The sequence below is a fragment of the Wyeomyia smithii genome, chromosome 2 (genome assembly GCF_029784165.1).
Source record: "Wyeomyia smithii strain HCP4-BCI-WySm-NY-G18 chromosome 2, ASM2978416v1, whole genome shotgun sequence".
NCBI lineage: Eukaryota > Metazoa > Arthropoda > Insecta > Diptera > Culicidae > Wyeomyia > Wyeomyia smithii.
In genome coordinates, this window is record NC_073695.1 from 90221630 (window position 1) to 90239345 (window position 17716).

The following is a 17716-nucleotide window of genomic DNA, read 5'->3' on the forward strand; positions in this document are numbered from 1 at the left end:
TTTTCGTTGTTGCATCTACTACCGACAATATTTTTACCATGAAAAACATTGTTAGTGACTTCTAAATGTATGGGGAAAATGCCTGAAAAAATGCTGTTAAGATACATAACAACACTCCTTTTTCATGGTAAAAATGACGAAAACAATGTTTTTTATTGTTCTGGACAATGATATTCAATGTAAAATTGATGTATTTACAATGAAAAATGTAGTTAAACAATGGCATAACTATGTACAATTACAGCAACTTTTAAAGTTTTTTTGATGTTATTTTTTTCGGGATAACTAGGATTGTCATAGTGAATTAAATTCATTTAGCTAGAAAAATATAATCATCAGTACAGCTCGTTAAACTACCTGTTCAAAGATATTTACGGAGTATTTTGGTTTTCTATAGAGTTCTCTAAGCGCGTTTGTGTTAGTGCGATGTATTCGATTTTTCTTTGTTAGCTGTAAGAATTTTTTGTCACCTGTGAGAAATGTCATCTAAAAGAGAGAATAAAAAACTACCGAATTTGATTCACACTCTCACAAATTTCAATATACAGTGTAAAGCGGGCTGTGTCGTAGTGTTAGTGTGTTTTCGCTTGGAGAACTCTATAGAGATAAGTGACTTTTCACCTACGCACACTAGTAAACGTGTAAACCCGTGTAAAGTTGCTTTTGTTTCTTCCAACCTGTAAATCATCGCATCTCGTTGCTTCGACTTTTATCACATTTTCACCATTTTTGGTCGATCATGTTCAGCAGCTTCTTCCGATTTCTGATCACGAATAAAAAAAGTTATTCAGAAACAAGTTTAAAACATATAATGAGTGTTCAACTGAATATTTGTACAGCTGCTGAAAACATAGCATTGCAAACAAAACAGCTATTTGTAATTATTTTCCTCAACTAGTTGCACTAACACGTTCGTACGTAAAAAGGTCTATAGTGGCCGGGCCCATTTGACGCACGTAGCGGTGACAAGCAAAGAATTTTTTTTCATATATCGTTCATAGAAAGTGAAAGTCATGCTCGATTGCTGCTGAATTAAAGTAAACTATATTTCTAAAATTTGTTCTACCTTAAATAAATAATTAAATAATTAATTTGTTACTCTACTTAAACCTACTATTCACAATTCAAGTAAGTTAATTAAAACTGTGTTTCCCTTTCTAAAATATATAATATAAGAATTTGTAATTGTAATTTGTTAACCTAAAACGGATACGGGAAGAATCTCGACGGTGATAGATTGAAATGAAAATTTGTAGATTATTAATTAAGAACACATACCCTTATTATAAAAAAAATACATTTTACAGCTAGAGCTGAATCCAACAATCTTTGTGTTTGGTCTGCTACGGATATAGTTCAAACAAACCCTAAAATTAATTATTTGAATAAATCTGAGAAAAACATAGTGTAGAGTTCAAAATTAAACAACGTGTTTTATATGTACAATGCACCAAATTTATATACCCTCTACCGACACGTACAGAATTTTGTTGTATCCGAGGCACAGCGTAATGTGCGGCACTTTCTGTATTACCGTTTGAAATATTGACGTGGGACTATGTCTTTGTTTACTATACTGGGATGCATTCTGTAAAATTGGAAATGAAACTGGCAAATGTTGCGGAAGATTTCAAACGTTAATAACAGCATAACCACATGATGGATAACAATAACCAATATGTTGTTGGATAGATGAAATGTGTAACAATTTTATAATATGCCAGTTATCATTATTATTACACTGCTAAACGGTGAAAATAGATAAAAAGTTACAGGGAAATTTACGCGAACAATGAACCAATTACATGCGAGCATTCCTAGCACAGACGACGTGAATGGACACCATCCGTTCCCCGTGATATTCTCTGTATCAATATTGATATAAAAATTGGCAGAGTCTCCCCGTCCCAATAGGTCAATTTATTTTTGCTTCCATGAGCTTAGACTAATATGATGTCTCGAAGGTAAAAGTTTTCTGAAAAGTTTGAAGCAATCCCCATTCTTGAACAATTTCTAAACCTGCTTTCATAACCTAATAAAAACTGATGTCTTGAAAGAAAATATCTCGGTAAAAGCAACAGTACTATTCGTACTGCAGCGGTACTATTCGTATTGCAGTGGTACACTTTTGTTCGTACATTTCTATTCGTGTGCAATCGAGGAAAAACTGCAATTCTGCTGTTGATGGTGATTGAAAGTTTATCTCATAAATATGATTACCATAAATTATTCAATAAGAATTGTAAATTTTTGCAACTGATATTTATTCAATTTTATCTTCGATATTCACTAAATAATCGTGACCGGATAGTATCGAAAGAGTAAATTCCACATATGTAAGAGTAAGAGCCTGCTTGTGAATTTTTGGTTTATTTACTAAGATTCATCAGAATCTCTTTTTACATTTCCAAATTGATAGATGATATATTATTATTCAAAGCTTCATCATAATAAACGTATGTATGTTAGCAGTCTTCGTAATACAGCGAATGTAGTTTTAGGTAAATGAAAAAAAAATGTCAAGCAAAAAACAAAAATGGAATTGTTGATTGTTACGGTTTTTTGCTGGAACTTGTTAATTATTTTTTTTAGACATATCTTCTTATGTTTGCCAATTAATGAACCTTTGTAAGGGCTTCTATATTATTTTGAAAGTAAGATCCATATTATAGATTTGATTTATTCAGAGTTAAATAAGACAAAACCATTCATTATGATAACGTAGGTATTATTGGATTTGGTTTTCGAGGATATAGAGTTAATTCTGACTTCGACGCATTACGAGAAATTCTTGGTGCTTTTTCAACAAGAATTATGTGCTTGTGCCTTGTCAAATACATGTTGTTTGCACAAAATAATATTACAGGCTAATTCTAATATATACGATATTCTTTCGTGTGTTGTTGAATATATTTAAAAAAATTGATTTCCAGGGGAGGCTGAAAATAAAAATACGTACAGTCGCTGAGCAAACACCTTGATTCTGTCTGCAGGCTCTGTATATTTTGTAACAAAAAATCCCCTAATTACAGTGTTTAGTCCCACGTCACCATTTCATACAACCCTTGGGCTGTATACCTTGCAGTATTTCATTCCGACGTTACATCTTGGTTTTAGTTCCGCAGAATGTATCTCGATATAGACCATTTTACGAACTGACAGGTGTCACGGATCCTGCTGATATTGATGTTGCTTCTACTTGCGTTATGTCAGCTTCACCGAGGGTTCCGAGCTTTCTGTCAAAATTTCATTCATGAATTGAGTTTAGTAACGACTCGTAAAATGGTCTATAGTGCGGTAAGACGTATAGCGAATTTCTTTATTTCACCAGCTCACCTCGTTTTGACCTGGAAGCGCACTAACTGCTGTCAAAACCCCTCCTTTATTCGCTCGGTTTTGACCCAGTTTTGACCTGCCGTGCTGCCCGAAGCGCACTGTAAAATTTGTCAGCTTCAACCCACCACCACACGTGCTAAGTTCATAAACAATTATCTGGCATCTCTTTCTTACTTGCGTCTTAAATGGCGATGACGTTTTATTATTCCTCGGTAGTTTTGCCCGCACACAGTGGAATAAAGAAATTCGCTAGTAGTCGTACGTCAAAAGAGCAATGTTGTCGAAAGTTGTTGGTGAAAATTTTTTTTGCAGCGTTGCATGTTTTTAAACTCAACATTCGTGAAAAGCCAAAAAAAATCAACATTCTTGATTTTTTTTTATTTATCAATAAATAATACTGCGCACATGTAATTAGATTTGAGTACAAATCTGCAATAACACTGAAAAACTGCAAATCAGTAATAATCTGCATGTGTACTCAAAAATAAAACGTTTTGCAAACAATTCAATATTACTGATACCACATACATAAGACATACGTAACACTCAGGAAGATATCTTCCAAAAAAGTTGGTACAAAATCGAAAGTACCAACCTCTGTAAAAAAAACCTCTGTTTGAGTAGTTTATGGAGGTTGTGTACCTGCGCAACTCTGCATTTGTCTCGTTCCCACTCGAAAAATGCAGCATTGATTTTGTAAACAACTTTTTGACAGTTTCTTAAGGGATTTTGTTATGGGCTCGAGTAGAGCCGCGATGAAGAAAATTCATTCCGTTCATTTTCGTCGAGCAGTTCAAACTGGTGTTGGTACCGGGTGATGTGGGGCAAAGAGTACCAACAAAAATCGCCAGTGTTACGTATGTCTAAGTATATGCTGATACCCTGATTCACTCATGCTAAAGATGCTTCTCCAAAAACGAAAATTAGGCTTCTCAGTTTGCGCGTGTTGCACAGATGCACAGATAGGTGAAGTAAGTGTGATGTACAAACAGACAAATTGAAGTTCCCAGCAATGACATACATTAGACCACATCTTATTTATACTACTTAAACGATGTATAACCAGTTTAATAATTTTTTCATCCAAGAGTATGATTGCAATTATTTTCATTCTTTTGCTTGTTTCGATATAGTAACTGTGTGCTAACTTCATTCATGTTCTTTTTTCGTGCATGTATTTTTTGTGAAATTGAATCATTCATAACATAACAACAAAATAACCAGTGAACTTGTCACGAGCTGCAAAAAAATTAAATATGCTATTGAAAAACGCATTGCAGATTTGTTGTTTGTTTGGTGTATACGGTCATTTTCAACCGAACATCATGACAGCTCTGATATTGAGAGAGATGCGAGCAGATCATTCCAAAGTTCAGGTGTTACAGTGTGTTCAATTTGTTATCATTTACTTACTCTGTACAGCACTTAGTTTATTATCTGTCCAATTACAAAATACGAAGAATGAAGGTAAATTTTCGTCCTTATCATTGCATATTGATTCATAAAAAGTAAACTAATATACCTCCATGTTTATTTCAGAACTGGTTTCCAAGTCATGGCATTATCTACTGTCGAACTGGCAGTTATAAAAATTCAGCAATAATATTTCCAAATGGTTTGATTCTTACATCAGGATTGACTCTACTTCAAGTAACAAATTCCAAAGACGCACTATATAAAATGCCCGACAAACCATTGATTCATGCCAGAGATCCTGAAATAAGCGAATTGGATGAACTAGATTTCAGAATGATTATTCCAAATCCAAAAAACGGTTTAACGGAATTTAAAGCACGAATAGCGTTCATAGTATTTTCAAAATTTATTGAAGCAAGTATTAGAGATTGTTCTGCCCTCAAATTCCTAGTTGACGGTAAATACGAACGTATAGGAGAGTATATCAAATTTTTTTCTTCGTTCCTGCTACTTCGGAAATTTGAGTCCAACATATCACTTGAGCAGACAAAGCAGGTGTTTTTGCATCTCATGGATAGCACAAATTATAGTTTAAATATAATAGAAGAAATAATTTGCGTTTCTACTCCATTCGGAAACGAACACTTTATGAATACTGTCAATCTCGGACATGTAGCCAACGTTTTTGGAACTGAGAACTGTCTAGCACTGTTAAATGTCCAAACGGCTTTTGGTTGTGAAGGAGGAGGGGTTTATGATAAGCAGCTGTAAGTAACAATTCAATGTTTTTACTACAAGCTATTTCAATAACTGACATCTAATATTCTGATTCTAGAAACTTGCGAAGCGTTTTATTAGGATCATGTTTTTATAATGAAAACGATATTGCAAGTTTTCCTTTAGCAGCAAACATTACAGAAATTTTTAGAGCCCTTTTCAGTAGAAGTCTAACAATAGAACCTGCAAGAAAAAACATAGAAAAATACATGGAGTCTGTGTGTTTGATTGATTCAATGAACTGTTGGGGTACCGGATGTATATTTCAGATCAAAGGCCGTAATTTGGTGATTACTTGTTCGCATGTAGTAAAAAGTGTAAGTATGTATCCCATACATATTTACTTTTAGTACAAAAGGAGTGACGCCTTTCTACTGAACATGCTTTTCTTTCAACCAGGATAATATTGTCTGTTACGTTAAAGGATGTGAATATCAGCTAAAGTTACTGTACAAAAACCCGATTTACGATAGCGCATACGATATCGCGATATTAGAACTAGCTGATTGTAGTAATTCACAAAAAATAAAACTCTGTCATTTGGCAACGTACGTCCCAAAAGTAGGTCAGAGAGTGTATGCAATTGGATTTCCGCTATTTAAAATCTTTGGTTTAAATGAAAACTTCAAACCAAGTATTTTTTGTGGGCGAGTAACCATGTACACAAAAGGAGTTCTTATCACCGATTGCCCCGTACAAGCTGGTCAAAGCGGTGGACCGATTTTTGATAGTACAGGGAATTTGATAGCCGTCATGGTCTCAAACTTCAAAAGTTCCTTTGATGATAAAATTTATCCGCATCATAATATGTGTGTTCCAATTTGTGATATTAACACAACGCTGCAGAAATACATTGAAACTAATGGTATGGGAACGTAGCGTAGATTAATGTTATTCTAAATAAATTATGATTTTTCAGATATCACTACTTTGCGAGAGATTGGGGCCAATCAAATCATAATTGATAAATGGAAACTGCGAGACATGAAAATCACGAACAAATTATAAATACTGCTGAAGGAAAAAAAGCGGAAAATCAAAATAGTATATTTATTGATAACTTGTCTGCTTTGGAAACATATAGCCTGTGAATCATCCAGGGCTGTGCCGTTATAGTGTATAAGGGGGCATGGATGATGTACGTCAGGCATATAGAAGGAAAAGGGACAAGAAAATCGTGATGATTTGTGACGTAGGGAGGCCCACCAGCGATCATTTAGTTTTGTTCGAGGGAGAGAGGGTATAAAAAAAGTTACGTCACATGGGAAATGTTTACAAATAAAAAAACAAACCCAATTAATCCACCTAGCGGTCAGTCTCAGCCTTTCTCATTCAAACTTGTTATTTGTGAAAATAGTTTTACTTACTTACTTTACTTTACTTTTTTGGCTAACGGACCGTTCGCCGGTCCAGGGCCGAACGAATTAGAGATGTCCATCTTCTTCTGTCTTGAGCAGCCGTTCTCCAGTCTCCCCGTACACCAGCAGATCGTGCATCTTCTTCCACCGCGCACATCCACCGCGTGCGAGGCCTACCACGGAGTCGACGGCCTCTTCCTGGTTCTCTACTGAAGATAGTTTTGGCGGCTCTCTCGTCAGGCATCCTGGCTACATGTCCAGCCTGCCCCGCTGTATTACCTTCACTATATCAGCATGTTTGTATACCTGGTACTGATTCATGCGTCTGCGCCACACTCCATCTTCCAGTTTACCGCCAAGTATCGATCGCAGAACTTTACGCTCAAAAACTCCGAGCACTCGTCGATCAGCTTCCTTCAGCGTCCATGCTTCATGTCCGTAAAGGGCCACCGGGAGTATCAGCGTCCTATACAGCGCTAGTTTTGTGCGAGTTTGCAAACTACGGGACCTTAGCTGGTTACGCAGTCCGTAGAAAGCCCTGTTCGCAGCTGCAACTCGTCGTTTCACTTCACGGCTCATATCGTTGTCACATGTCACAAGCGTACCAAGATAAACGAATTCGTCAACCACTTTAAATCGTTCCTCATCTATCTCCACCTCAGCACCAACACCACGGGGACTCCCACGCAAATAGTTTTACATGAATGCTTAAATCCAATAAAGGTACATTCACTCTTTGGGGTTTAAAATATTGATGCTGTAATTTAAGTATAAGATATAAAATTTGACGTTATGTTAGCGCTTAAGAAATAGCGAAATAAAAGAAATGACTCTTAATTTCGATCAATTTAATCACGAGCGATACCGGGAACGTTCAAATAGTACGATACCACATTTAAATCATGTTGAGGCCAAATATATTGATCAAAGCAGGTATAGTTTTGAATATTCTTTGAATTTCTTTTCTTTCCATAACTTCTGAACCACATATCAAATTGTTATGAAGTTTGTTATTTCTAAGTTTGAGAGATGACTCATTTGTATGACACTAATTATGTTCAAATAAGTCGTGTAATACTTTAGATAATAGACTTTCGTTGTTTTAACAATTTAATGCATAACGGTTGCTTAAGTTCGTTTATAATCAAATGAAAAGGGAACGTATAGGGCAGCCAAACTTTGAAACCACGTGTTCAATCATAATTCATCAGTTAACCCTTAACTAGCCTGTTCATCTGATATCAATATTGTTCAAATCGGTTGTGTAGTTTCTAAGATAATGAAGTTTCGTATTTTCACATTTCGATACATTACAGACGAAGTTACAGTCCGATTACAGCAAAATTCAATAAGGTGTTATAAGGCAGCTAGATCTTTCATTTGACACTAAATTTGTGGAAATCAGTTCAACTATCTCTGAGAAAAGTGAGTGAGTCCAAGTAGTCTTCGGAATATGTTCCTTTTCATAGCTGGATTTCACATTTTTAAACATAACAGGCAAAGTAATAGTCTGATTGCAAAATACATCAATACATCAACACTGATTTTATGAAAATCGGTCCAGCCATCTCTGAGAAACATGAGTGAGCCATCTCTGAGAAAATTGAGTGAGATTGGGAGAGCGTTACACACACACATACAGAAAAAGCTCAGCTCGTCGAAATAAGTCGTGTGATATACGACATTCGGCCCTTTTGAGCACTTTTATACCTCCGTCCTGGCTCGACGATATTTTTCGCAGATGGCTCAAAAAAAAAACTGGTGCAGGAATCTTTGGCCTTGGGAATAATACTTAGGTAGCAATAGGACACTGGCCAACAGCGTTGCGACAGCTTGTCTAAAAATACACACATGCAAATGTTTGTATTTTCTCTGATAGTCAGGCAGCGTTGAAAGCGCTTGGTGCTTGTAAATCTACATCCAAGATTGTCTGGAAATGTATTCTCACTTTGCGACAGCTCCGTGAAACAAACTCAGTGAACTTGTAATGGGTTCCAGGACATGGTGGAATTGGAAATGAAAGGAGTACGAACTTGCAAAACAAGGATCTATCCAAAAACGAGATAAGATACACACGTGTCAGACAGGATTGCCAACGTTCCAGTTTAAACTGGATTCCTCCAGTTTTTTTCAAGTGATCCAGTCAAACAGTTTATTCCAGTTTTTTTCAGATATTTGTCAGTTTTATCCAGTTTTTTATTCACTGAAGCTCTGATTAATTTTCGGAAATATTTTTAAAACGTAAATTTTGCAGATTGATAAATTATTTTGACAATTCTTAACACCATTTTCATACTTTTACATACATACTGCCAATTTTGCTATAAGCTCAAAGGAGCTGTCATTGTCATTTGTCCTTCGGCTAATCCAACCCGCAAAATCGAAAAAAATACGAAAAACGAAACACAACGCCCACCAGCGATCATTTAGTTTTGTTCGAGTTACTCGAAACGAAATGCGCAATGTCACCCCAGTATTCTATCTTCTCGCACGAAACACGGTCAAATTAAAGACTGCATGACATGGTTGAGATGAAACCTAACAAATGAGGCAAATTGGAATGGATAGGAGTGAAAATGAATGATACGAGTACGATAAAGATGGGAAAACTTTCCGCCTATGCGAATTCGTTACTGTGATCTTTTGGTTTATTCTTGGAAACGCAATTTTTAACAAAATAGTTCCGCATTTTTATTCGAGCCGAAAATTTTACTATGTAAACAAACCCGCGACAACTGTCAAATCCCTTTCTTCTTGTTTTGTGACGTCATCGTGCAAAGACGCTCATTTCAAATGTTCCTATTATTTTTTCGACAGAGCGATTGAAACACGGGAATGGCATCGCTGTCAACTACCATACATTTGACGCGTTACCAACATCACTGGCACTGGCACCCGAAAAATGGGCAGTTTACCCTACAGATGGTGTTATGAACAGATACGCAAAGAGTGAGGTCGGAAACTCCAAGTGAACTGTCAAATCGAGGCTCCAAGTGTGCAAAGTAAACAAACTCAGGAGTGTTACTTTTCGTACAGAATGTGTATTGTAATCAGTATAATTGTTGTGAACCACGTGCAATTATGGTTTGAACGGAAAATGTGTTCGTTATGCTCGTATTATAAGTTATGCATTGAAAATTTAAAAAATGTATAAACAAGCTTTGAAACTCAGTTATACATCCTTACAAAGTTTCGGAATTTCATTACACTTTCTATAGTGCGTATGAAAAGTCATGCGAAATTAAATGTGGTTGCCAGAATTGTTTGGAATCAGGGGCCTATAAACGTCAACATTTTGCCTACCAATCATATATTCATCACGGCGGTGATATTTCATTTCAAATACTTACAAAACTTATCTTATTCATTGAACGTGCACATTGTACTGAAAACAAATGTTAAGCTCTTGTTTTTTCCATCTAAAACGACATTTACTCGAGAATAAGTCTACCGAAAAAATGGGACGTTTACTCTATTTCACTTGTTTTAGGGCAAACCAACCAAAAAGTGGGTACCAGAATCAAAGAGTGGTAGGTGGAAAATGTATGGAGTTTGACAGCCACAAGAGCCCCCTGTTTGGAATAGAATATTAGCAAAGGGTTGCCATATTTACTGCTTTTCTCTTTGCGTATCTCTTTATAACACAGTCTCTAGTTTACCCTTATCTCATGTTGATTCGGGCAAACCGGCTAAATGCTGACTGCAATTATTAATAGTATATCAGACAGTTTTGAGCAATTTCTTAAGGTTTTCACATGGTATGTGATATTGTAAGTGATATTTAGTACATTAATTGTGTCCCAAAGCAAAATGAAGCAAACTGTGACAGCAAAAAAGGAGTTTTGGGACAAACGGTACAGAAATAGATGTTCGTAACGCTTGAAGGCTACCATACCATTCCCTTGGATTAAAACAATATGAATGTTCTTAGCTCAATATGTATAATCATGCCACTAGTTTGACACTTGAAATGTATATCGCGTATAAAATCCATAAAATAGATAAATAACTTAAAAGTTATTCAAAACAAATGGTTTTGTGACCAGAGTATTACTCGCATTTCTTGATTTATCCTAGTGAAACGGAAGTTTTTCATATTATAGCTTATTTCATTAAAAAATACACGTCAGCTGTTGATCTAAACTCAAATAAAGTTATTTCGATAAGGTTTCAGATATCTGTTTATTAGATACTACTGTGACCTCATTATCAATGGTGATTGTATGATGTGCGTATTAATTGTGGTGTCAAGAACAATCAAAATATTGCAGTAGTTTTCGTACCACTGTTTTGGATTAATTTCATTGAACAGAATTTTGAATTCTTATCTACAGAACGGCAAGTTAGCCCGTAGCACGATATCACGTGAATGACAGAATTGTCTCGTTTTTGTTTTAAGTGTTCTGTATATTTTTACTTATAGATTTTAGATTAAGTGTGGTAGATAGTCTATATCCTTTTATGGGTTGTCGTATTTCGTCCTCAAATAATGACAATTTTTCCGTACCAAACACCGAAATGTCGAACAGAACGACATGCAATCAACAGCCATCGATAGACTATAAGGCTCGTTTAGAACGGAAACAATGTATGGTAAGAACAGATTTTGATTAACATTCGTATCTATCGATTATTTTAATCAAATCGTCACCCATAGGCAAAAGAAACTCCCGAACCAATTTACGATCTGACAGATTGTAATTTGAAGGATGTGCCTTCCGGTGTATACATAATGTGTAAAGTGCTACGGAAGGAAGTATTACTATTGGCGAATAACAAATTGGCCTCACTTACTGGCGGAGGTTCGCTGGACGACTTGCAATTATTGGTCACGCTCAACCTAGATAGCAATCGGTTTAAGAAACTACCAGACGATATCTGCAAGCTGGAAAACCTCAGGGTGAGTACTCGTAGCGAAGAGAGGAAAAAGCTTATTCGAATTACTTCTTTACAATTGACATTTTCTTACCCTATCAGAAAGAAAAAACTTTCATTTATTCAAAGTAAAATTGTATTTAATTCCAGGAACTATTTATATCGAACAACAACTTAGAAAAACTCCCAACAACAATCAATCGACTGAAGAAGCTGGAATTACTTGATGTATCCGTGAACAATTTAACTGTTGTGGAGCAAGTATCATTTATGCCCAACCTACGAATACTGAACGTCAGTGGTAACGTTCGCCTGACAAAACTGCCGAATCAGCTGGCAACTTGTGATAATCTAGTAGATATAGTGCTCGACCAAAACACCATTACCGAGCCACCGATGGACGTTATCGATGGAGGAACCTATGCAATCATAAAATATCTTTCAACAGGTGAAGTCGCCAGTCCGCCAACGGAAAATCAGAATGACATGTTGCAAGCAACAAGCTGCAAAACAAGTACAATCAACTTCATCAACAGCGAGCGCGGTGAACTGCGTCAAGCAGAACTTGCCAGAGAGCGATACGAAAAGGAAAAAAAGTTGTTGGAACGGGAAAGATTAGCGTACGAAAAAGATTATTTAACTGAGAGCAAACTCCACGAACAACAACAAAAAAGGAAGCAAGAGCTGCTACAACAACTTTTGCAACAGCAAAGCCAGAGCGATTGCCATGTTTCAAGATTACAGGAGGAGAAGCAATCCGAACGTCAACGTTTAATTAATGATATTTTAAAAGGTATATCAATTGATACTAACTGTTTTTTTTTTTTTTTTTGTTTAATATTTTTTCGCATTATTTTACAGACGAGGAGCATTCCAGCGAATTGGTAAAAACGCTACTATCTCTTAAAAATGGGCCAGATCCAGCATTCCTTGAATGCGAGCGTCGAGAACAAGAGCGACTTGTAGAGCAGCTTCGTATTCAGCAAAACGATTTTCGCAAACAGGAGATTCTTACAGCTATGACCGATTTGCTAGAGAACGAAATTAACGTCATTCAGAATTTCCATAACCAAAGAGATCAATCGTCGCGCAATATCCTGGAAAGGGAGTATGAGACCAATAATTTGCTTAATAATGTGTTTATAAACTACGACCGCAACCGGCAAGATATTATAGAACAAATTAATTCCGATGAAGAGATTCAAAAATCTGCCGTGGCTGCTCTCATAGCAAGAAATGACTCTCGCACATGGGGTCTTGTCGAGCAAGTGCGTATTGTTGAGTCACAGCTGGCGGCCCTCACAACGTACGAAATCGAACGCAAAAAAACTAGCCAAGATGATAAAATTGTAAGTTTATCTCTTAATTTCATCCAAGTGTTTTCAATGTTCCTTTTGCAGAATAATCTCAGCGAACAGAGATTAAATCTTACATATGTACTGATGGATTTGCTCAAACAACAAGATATACGAAAGCAGCAAGTATGTTTATGTTGTTAAGTTTCAAATTCGCACCGGTTTAGTAAACTGTTTCCTTGTAGCTTCTAGAAACTCTCAAAATTATAGAAAAGCAAAAGGAAGGTGAGCAAACAGACTTTTGGCTCATGCAATATCAAAAATTACTTGACCATCAACCGACGGAGATTACCAACGATACAGCGTCTATTGATCCTATATTGGGTTATCAGTTTCTGGAGAATGGTGTTGTGCATTGTTTACCATTTCTGTCTAAAATTTGGCAGAACCGGGAGAAAGAATTATCTAGCGTTAACGAGCAAGACTTGGTCGATGCGGGTGTACAAAACCCTCTGGATCGTCGTGCCATCCTAGCATCGATTAGTAACTATTATGACTATCTGAATCGAAGAATAGAATATCCTGAGGGAGACACTCCGCCCACGACTCCAACAGCTCCACCTACGGAAGAGGACCGTATACCAGAAATACCGAGCTCGCCACCAGAGGAACCTTCCCCGCTCGCAAGTGGGACAGTGCAATTCTCTGAGTGTGTTGTTTGTCTTGAAGAAACGGTACGTACAGCCATACAAATTTTGATATATTCCTATTAAGTTTGATTTTCATTACAGGTTCAAGTTATCTTTTTGCCATGCGGACACATGTGTTGTTGTGCTGGATGTCATGTTGATATTACCGATTGTCCCTTGTGTCGATCGTATATTGAAAGGAAAATAAAAGTTATTCAACCATGAAGCTATACCAAAGGTAAGCCAACTGTACATTCCTAACATGTTTACTGCAATTTCTGTTCTCTAGTAACTGAATGTATGTTCTCATTTCAGCATATAAATAAATTGATCAGTGCACATCTGCTAAATTCAGCACTTATGTTTGGTGTATCTTTCCATTCCTTTCCATGCACTTACTTCAAGAGAACCGAGTGTAAAGTGAGCTTCTCAATCGCCAACAAAACCAAACGAGCGATTTATTCTATTGAATCATTTTTGATTAGAAAAACGATACAAAGTATCAAATGGAAAAACATAATAACATGGAAATGGGAAAATACATCAAAACAAAACAAAAACATAACATAATTCAAATTCTATAATCATGTTTAGATGTAGCAAAATCCTCAATTAGAAGGCTACATGTTTTCCATTCCCAGTATAGTTATACCTCTTTGTATCCTAATATTAAAGTTCTAGTCACAAATTTTGTCATCAAGTTTTAAATATTTCGTGCCGTTATAAATATATGTTAGTCTATATGAAATTTTAACATATTAATCGATACAACACAAACATGTCATTTTATCTGTTCTCCCGCAAAATCTAAAGAAAAATAGGTAATTCGATAGAAATCATCGACCCTTATTATTACTCAAGCTTTAAACTGTACTGTCAATAAAACAAAACGTTGAATTATACGCGAATATATCATGAAACACCAAGTAATACCAGAAGCATTACAAAAAGCTCAGTACAGCCAATACAATGAACGGAATTTAGCACACATGTTATACATTACATAATATATATAGTGCCTTTTGAGAAAAAAATGCATTATGACATTAATTTAGACCCAACCAGTCACGAATACCGATGAACAAACTATGCAATAGGGACTTGTCCCGTATAATATACGACGATCGCATTCGACGGCATTCTAGATACGCAATCTTTACATACACTTATTACAAATTAGGCTATTACAGTTCATACAAAATATATAGATCGTGACAAAAATCACAACATCGAGCGATTCTGATCGAAAATCGTTGCGTGAAGCGAAACAGAAACAGTTATCACTAACATAAGATATGTTTAATAAATTTGTTATCATTTTCCAGATGTATTATTGCTTTAAAATTTTGTTAGGCACAAAACAATAAAAAATCTTTCGGTAATTGTCATTACGAACCTTTTTCTATTCCTGAAAGAACTGACATTCTATGCAATTCTCAATTTTAGATCAAAATATTCGTTTAACAAAATTCTCATTTAGTTTATTCAGATCCATTTGAAAGCATAGCTCAAAAAAATAAGTAAGTACTCGTGTTCCAACCAAACTTAGGATGGATTACTTCCGGTAAACTTTTCCACCGTAACGGGACACAAAGGCTGCTACATCAAATTTGCGCTTACAACCTTCATAGTTCATGTAGCGAATCTTTCCAAAAACTTCCCTCTCGCGCCAGCCCTGATCGTGAATACCTCCGATGGACCACATACAGCCTACGTACCCATTCGGATCTCTTCCATCCAGTTGGTAACGATCGTTTAAATAAATGGCAATCTGTAGTGCCTCCTCGGGAGTTTTGGTCCATTCTAGAATCTTTTTTGCCCAATACATCCGTAAGAATCCGTGCATTTTGCCCTCCCGTACCATCTGGATTTGAGCCGCATTCCACAAATCATCGTGAGTTTTAGCTTCTTGCAGCTCTTCCCGTGTATAAATGTAGGTTCGCTTATCTTTACGGTGATCCTGAAGAGTTTTTTGTGCCCAATCGTAGGAGCCTTTTAAGTTGTCGTATTGCTTATTATAAAAGCAAAAATTATCAGCTAGTTCCCGTCGAACAATTGCTTCCTCGCAAAAAGCCGCTACCCCTTCGGAAAAACCTTTACCATACTTTTTCACGGCAAGCACGCTTCGCTGAACAGATATCTGTCCAAAGTGAAACCATGGTGAAAGATTGGATAAAGCATCTTCTGTGGGATCGTTTCGCTTTGAATTAAATTTACGCAACCTTTTCTCTATGAAAGATTGCAGGATTGCAATTCCTCCTTCATAACCAGGTACCGCCCAATCAACTTCGTCAACAGTTTTATCGACTGTTAAGCTTTCCAGCAGCTTCGACCAGTCAATAATTTTCGGCCGAATAACTTCTTTGTGGGGATGCTTGATTACAGGAGGAAATTCGGTCAGGTACGTGTCCAGGTTTTTGTTGATTTTACTACGAATAGTGCGGGCAGCATACTCTTGTTTATCGGACGTGACCCACAAAGGCACAATGTTGTGAGCATCCACCTGGCAGAATGGTACTTCCGGAGGTAAAGCTTTACCGACATCTTCTACCCATTTCATTGGTATTCGCAGTGGGCTAAAGTCACAAACAACTGCTCCAATTTGATGCTCCTGAACGAATTTGGGTATTGTATCGCGCGCTGTACCGTTTAACATATGAAAGTTTATATCCAATGCTTCGCACTGCTTAGCTACTTCTTCAAGGCCTAAAACAAAGCACCGAAAGATTATACAATAGTTTACACCAGTTTTCATTCGCGATGTACCTTTCAACATAAACTTGTAATGTCTGATAGTAGCTTCCAGAAATGTAGGCACTAAACTAAAACAAACATGCAACGGAAGTTCGTTCTTCAGTGCCAATTTCTGAGCAAACAAAAATGCCCAGTTATCCTGTACGCGACCGTCTCGCGACATCCAGTACAGTATCCCTCTCTTCCCTTCTTCGACTTCCTGTACCTCGGAGAGGACGCGTACGCGTTTCTTCTTAAAATCGAAATCAAGTATAGATTTTGCGACGTTCTGTCGTTGAACATCAAACATGTCTACATAACTGCTAGTAGTTTCTAATTTAGCTTGTTTCTTGGCGGGTCCATCAGATCGAGAACTACCAGCAGCAGCGTCTACTTCGGCAGATTTTTTGGACCTCTTCATTGTACTACAAGTGTGGGCTCTTAAAAAATGTTGAAAAAGAATATTTTTCTATGCTTACCAGAAAAGTTTTCGAACTACTGATATTACCGGTGCTCTGCTTGTGTTCATATAAATCTTCCCTGTAACCGGACGAAACGCAAACTTGTAGGGAAGATCACAACCGTGGGAAAAATGATATCAATTGCTCGAATATTATAAGGACAGCAAATAAAAACAAAACTTAAACCGCTTAAACCGCGACTCGACGATGAGAGCCAGAGTTGCCGAATTTACTCTTTTTTATTTATTCGAACAAATATTGATTGGTGAAAAATTGTAACTCTTAGTTGAAATTTAACAAGTCAAAAGTTATTTTCCCTCTCAAAACTAACCATACTCTACAGCAGCCCAACATCAGAGTTATTTTCAGTCGGAGGGAAAATAACAATCACGTCTGAAACAGTCTGAAGTTTCGATACGATTTGTTTTTTCTTAATTTACGTGATGACTTGTTATTCAAGCCAATAAGTTAAAAATGTAATTAAAATGATTTGTAATTATGACAAGTTTCAAGTTTTTTTTGACGTTGACTAACGTCTATATCGAAGTTAGGCCCCTGAATTTGAAAATCTAGTAATTCAACCAGAGAAAACCAGAGAAATGTGGTCAGGTTTTGAGCGCTTGTTTTGCAGTCATCTATAATCAGGTTTTCGAGGTTTTGGCATCAATCGATCAGAAATTCTTTTACGGTTAAATTTATGTAACAAAAACAAACTTTTGTTTGAGATACACTATTGAAAAATTGGTAATTAATATCGATTGTCTAAATCATACCGC

The 17716-nt window shown here is 36.5% G+C and overlaps 3 protein-coding genes across 4 annotated transcripts; 2 read left to right on the plus strand and 1 right to left on the minus strand.

Moving 5' to 3' along the window:
• The first annotated feature begins 4693 nt into the window (after positions 1-4693).
• LOC129722558 (peroxisomal leader peptide-processing protease) lies at positions 4694-7847 on the plus strand. Its single transcript, XM_055676126.1, has 5 exons — positions 4694-4803; positions 4876-5519; positions 5588-5846; positions 5929-6394; positions 6449-7847. The coding sequence occupies exons 1-5, from the start codon at positions 4798-4800 to the stop codon at positions 6535-6537; spliced, it is 1464 nt and encodes a 487-aa protein (XP_055532101.1). The 5' UTR covers positions 4694-4797; the 3' UTR covers positions 6538-7847.
• Positions 7848-10840: 2993 nt separating this feature from the next.
• Positions 10841-15137, plus strand: LOC129723934 (E3 ubiquitin-protein ligase LRSAM1-like). Of its 2 annotated transcripts, none has more exons than XM_055678431.1 (9): positions 10841-11252; positions 11311-11480; positions 11545-11787; positions 11913-12555; positions 12624-13111; positions 13163-13243; positions 13303-13791; positions 13849-13984; positions 14062-15137. In XM_055678431.1, the coding sequence occupies exons 2-8, from the start codon at positions 11349-11351 to the stop codon at positions 13969-13971; spliced, it is 2199 nt and encodes a 732-aa protein (XP_055534406.1). In that variant the 5' UTR covers positions 10841-11252; positions 11311-11348; the 3' UTR covers positions 13972-13984; positions 14062-15137. The 2 variants fall into 2 exon arrangements, with proteins under 2 accessions (XP_055534406.1, XP_055534404.1); XM_055678429.1 differs by having other exon boundaries at positions 10842-11115.
• Positions 15138-15205: 68 nt separating this feature from the next.
• On the minus strand, positions 15206-17234 carry LOC129723935 (deoxyribodipyrimidine photo-lyase). The gene is made up of 3 exons (XM_055678432.1): positions 16959-17234; positions 16513-16904; positions 15206-16452 (listed from the first exon to the last, which is right to left on the minus strand). The coding sequence occupies exons 1-3, from the start codon at positions 17006-17008 to the stop codon at positions 15302-15304; spliced, it is 1593 nt and encodes a 530-aa protein (XP_055534407.1). The 5' UTR covers positions 17009-17234; the 3' UTR covers positions 15206-15301.
• Positions 17235-17716: the final 482 nt, after the last annotated feature.

Coding starts and splice junctions, on each gene's coding strand:
- LOC129722558 (XM_055676126.1), top strand. Junction 5,847..5,928: donor GTTCGCATGTAGTAAAAAGT/GTAAGTATGTAT, acceptor TCTTTCAACCAG/GATAATATTGTCTGTTACGT. Junction 6,395..6,448: donor GAAATACATTGAAACTAATG/GTATGGGAACGT, acceptor ATGATTTTTCAG/ATATCACTACTTTGCGAGAG.
- LOC129723934 (XM_055678431.1), top strand. CDS start 11,349: ATGGGTTGTCGTATTTCGTCCTCAAATAATGACAATTTTTCCGTACCA. Junction 11,481..11,544: donor TAGAACGGAAACAATGTATG/GTAAGAACAGAT, acceptor CGTCACCCATAG/GCAAAAGAAACTCCCGAACC. Junction 13,792..13,848: donor TTGTTTGTCTTGAAGAAACG/GTACGTACAGCC, acceptor TTTTCATTACAG/GTTCAAGTTATCTTTTTGCC.
- LOC129723935 (XM_055678432.1), bottom strand. CDS start 17,008: ATGAACACAAGCAGAGCACCGGTAATATCAGTAGTTCGAAAACTTTTC. Junction 16,905..16,958: donor GTAGTTCGAAAACTTTTCTG/GTAAGCATAGAA, acceptor CCACACTTGTAG/TACAATGAAGAGGTCCAAAA. Junction 16,453..16,512: donor TTACAAGTTTATGTTGAAAG/GTACATCGCGAA, acceptor GCTTTGTTTTAG/GCCTTGAAGAAGTAGCTAAG.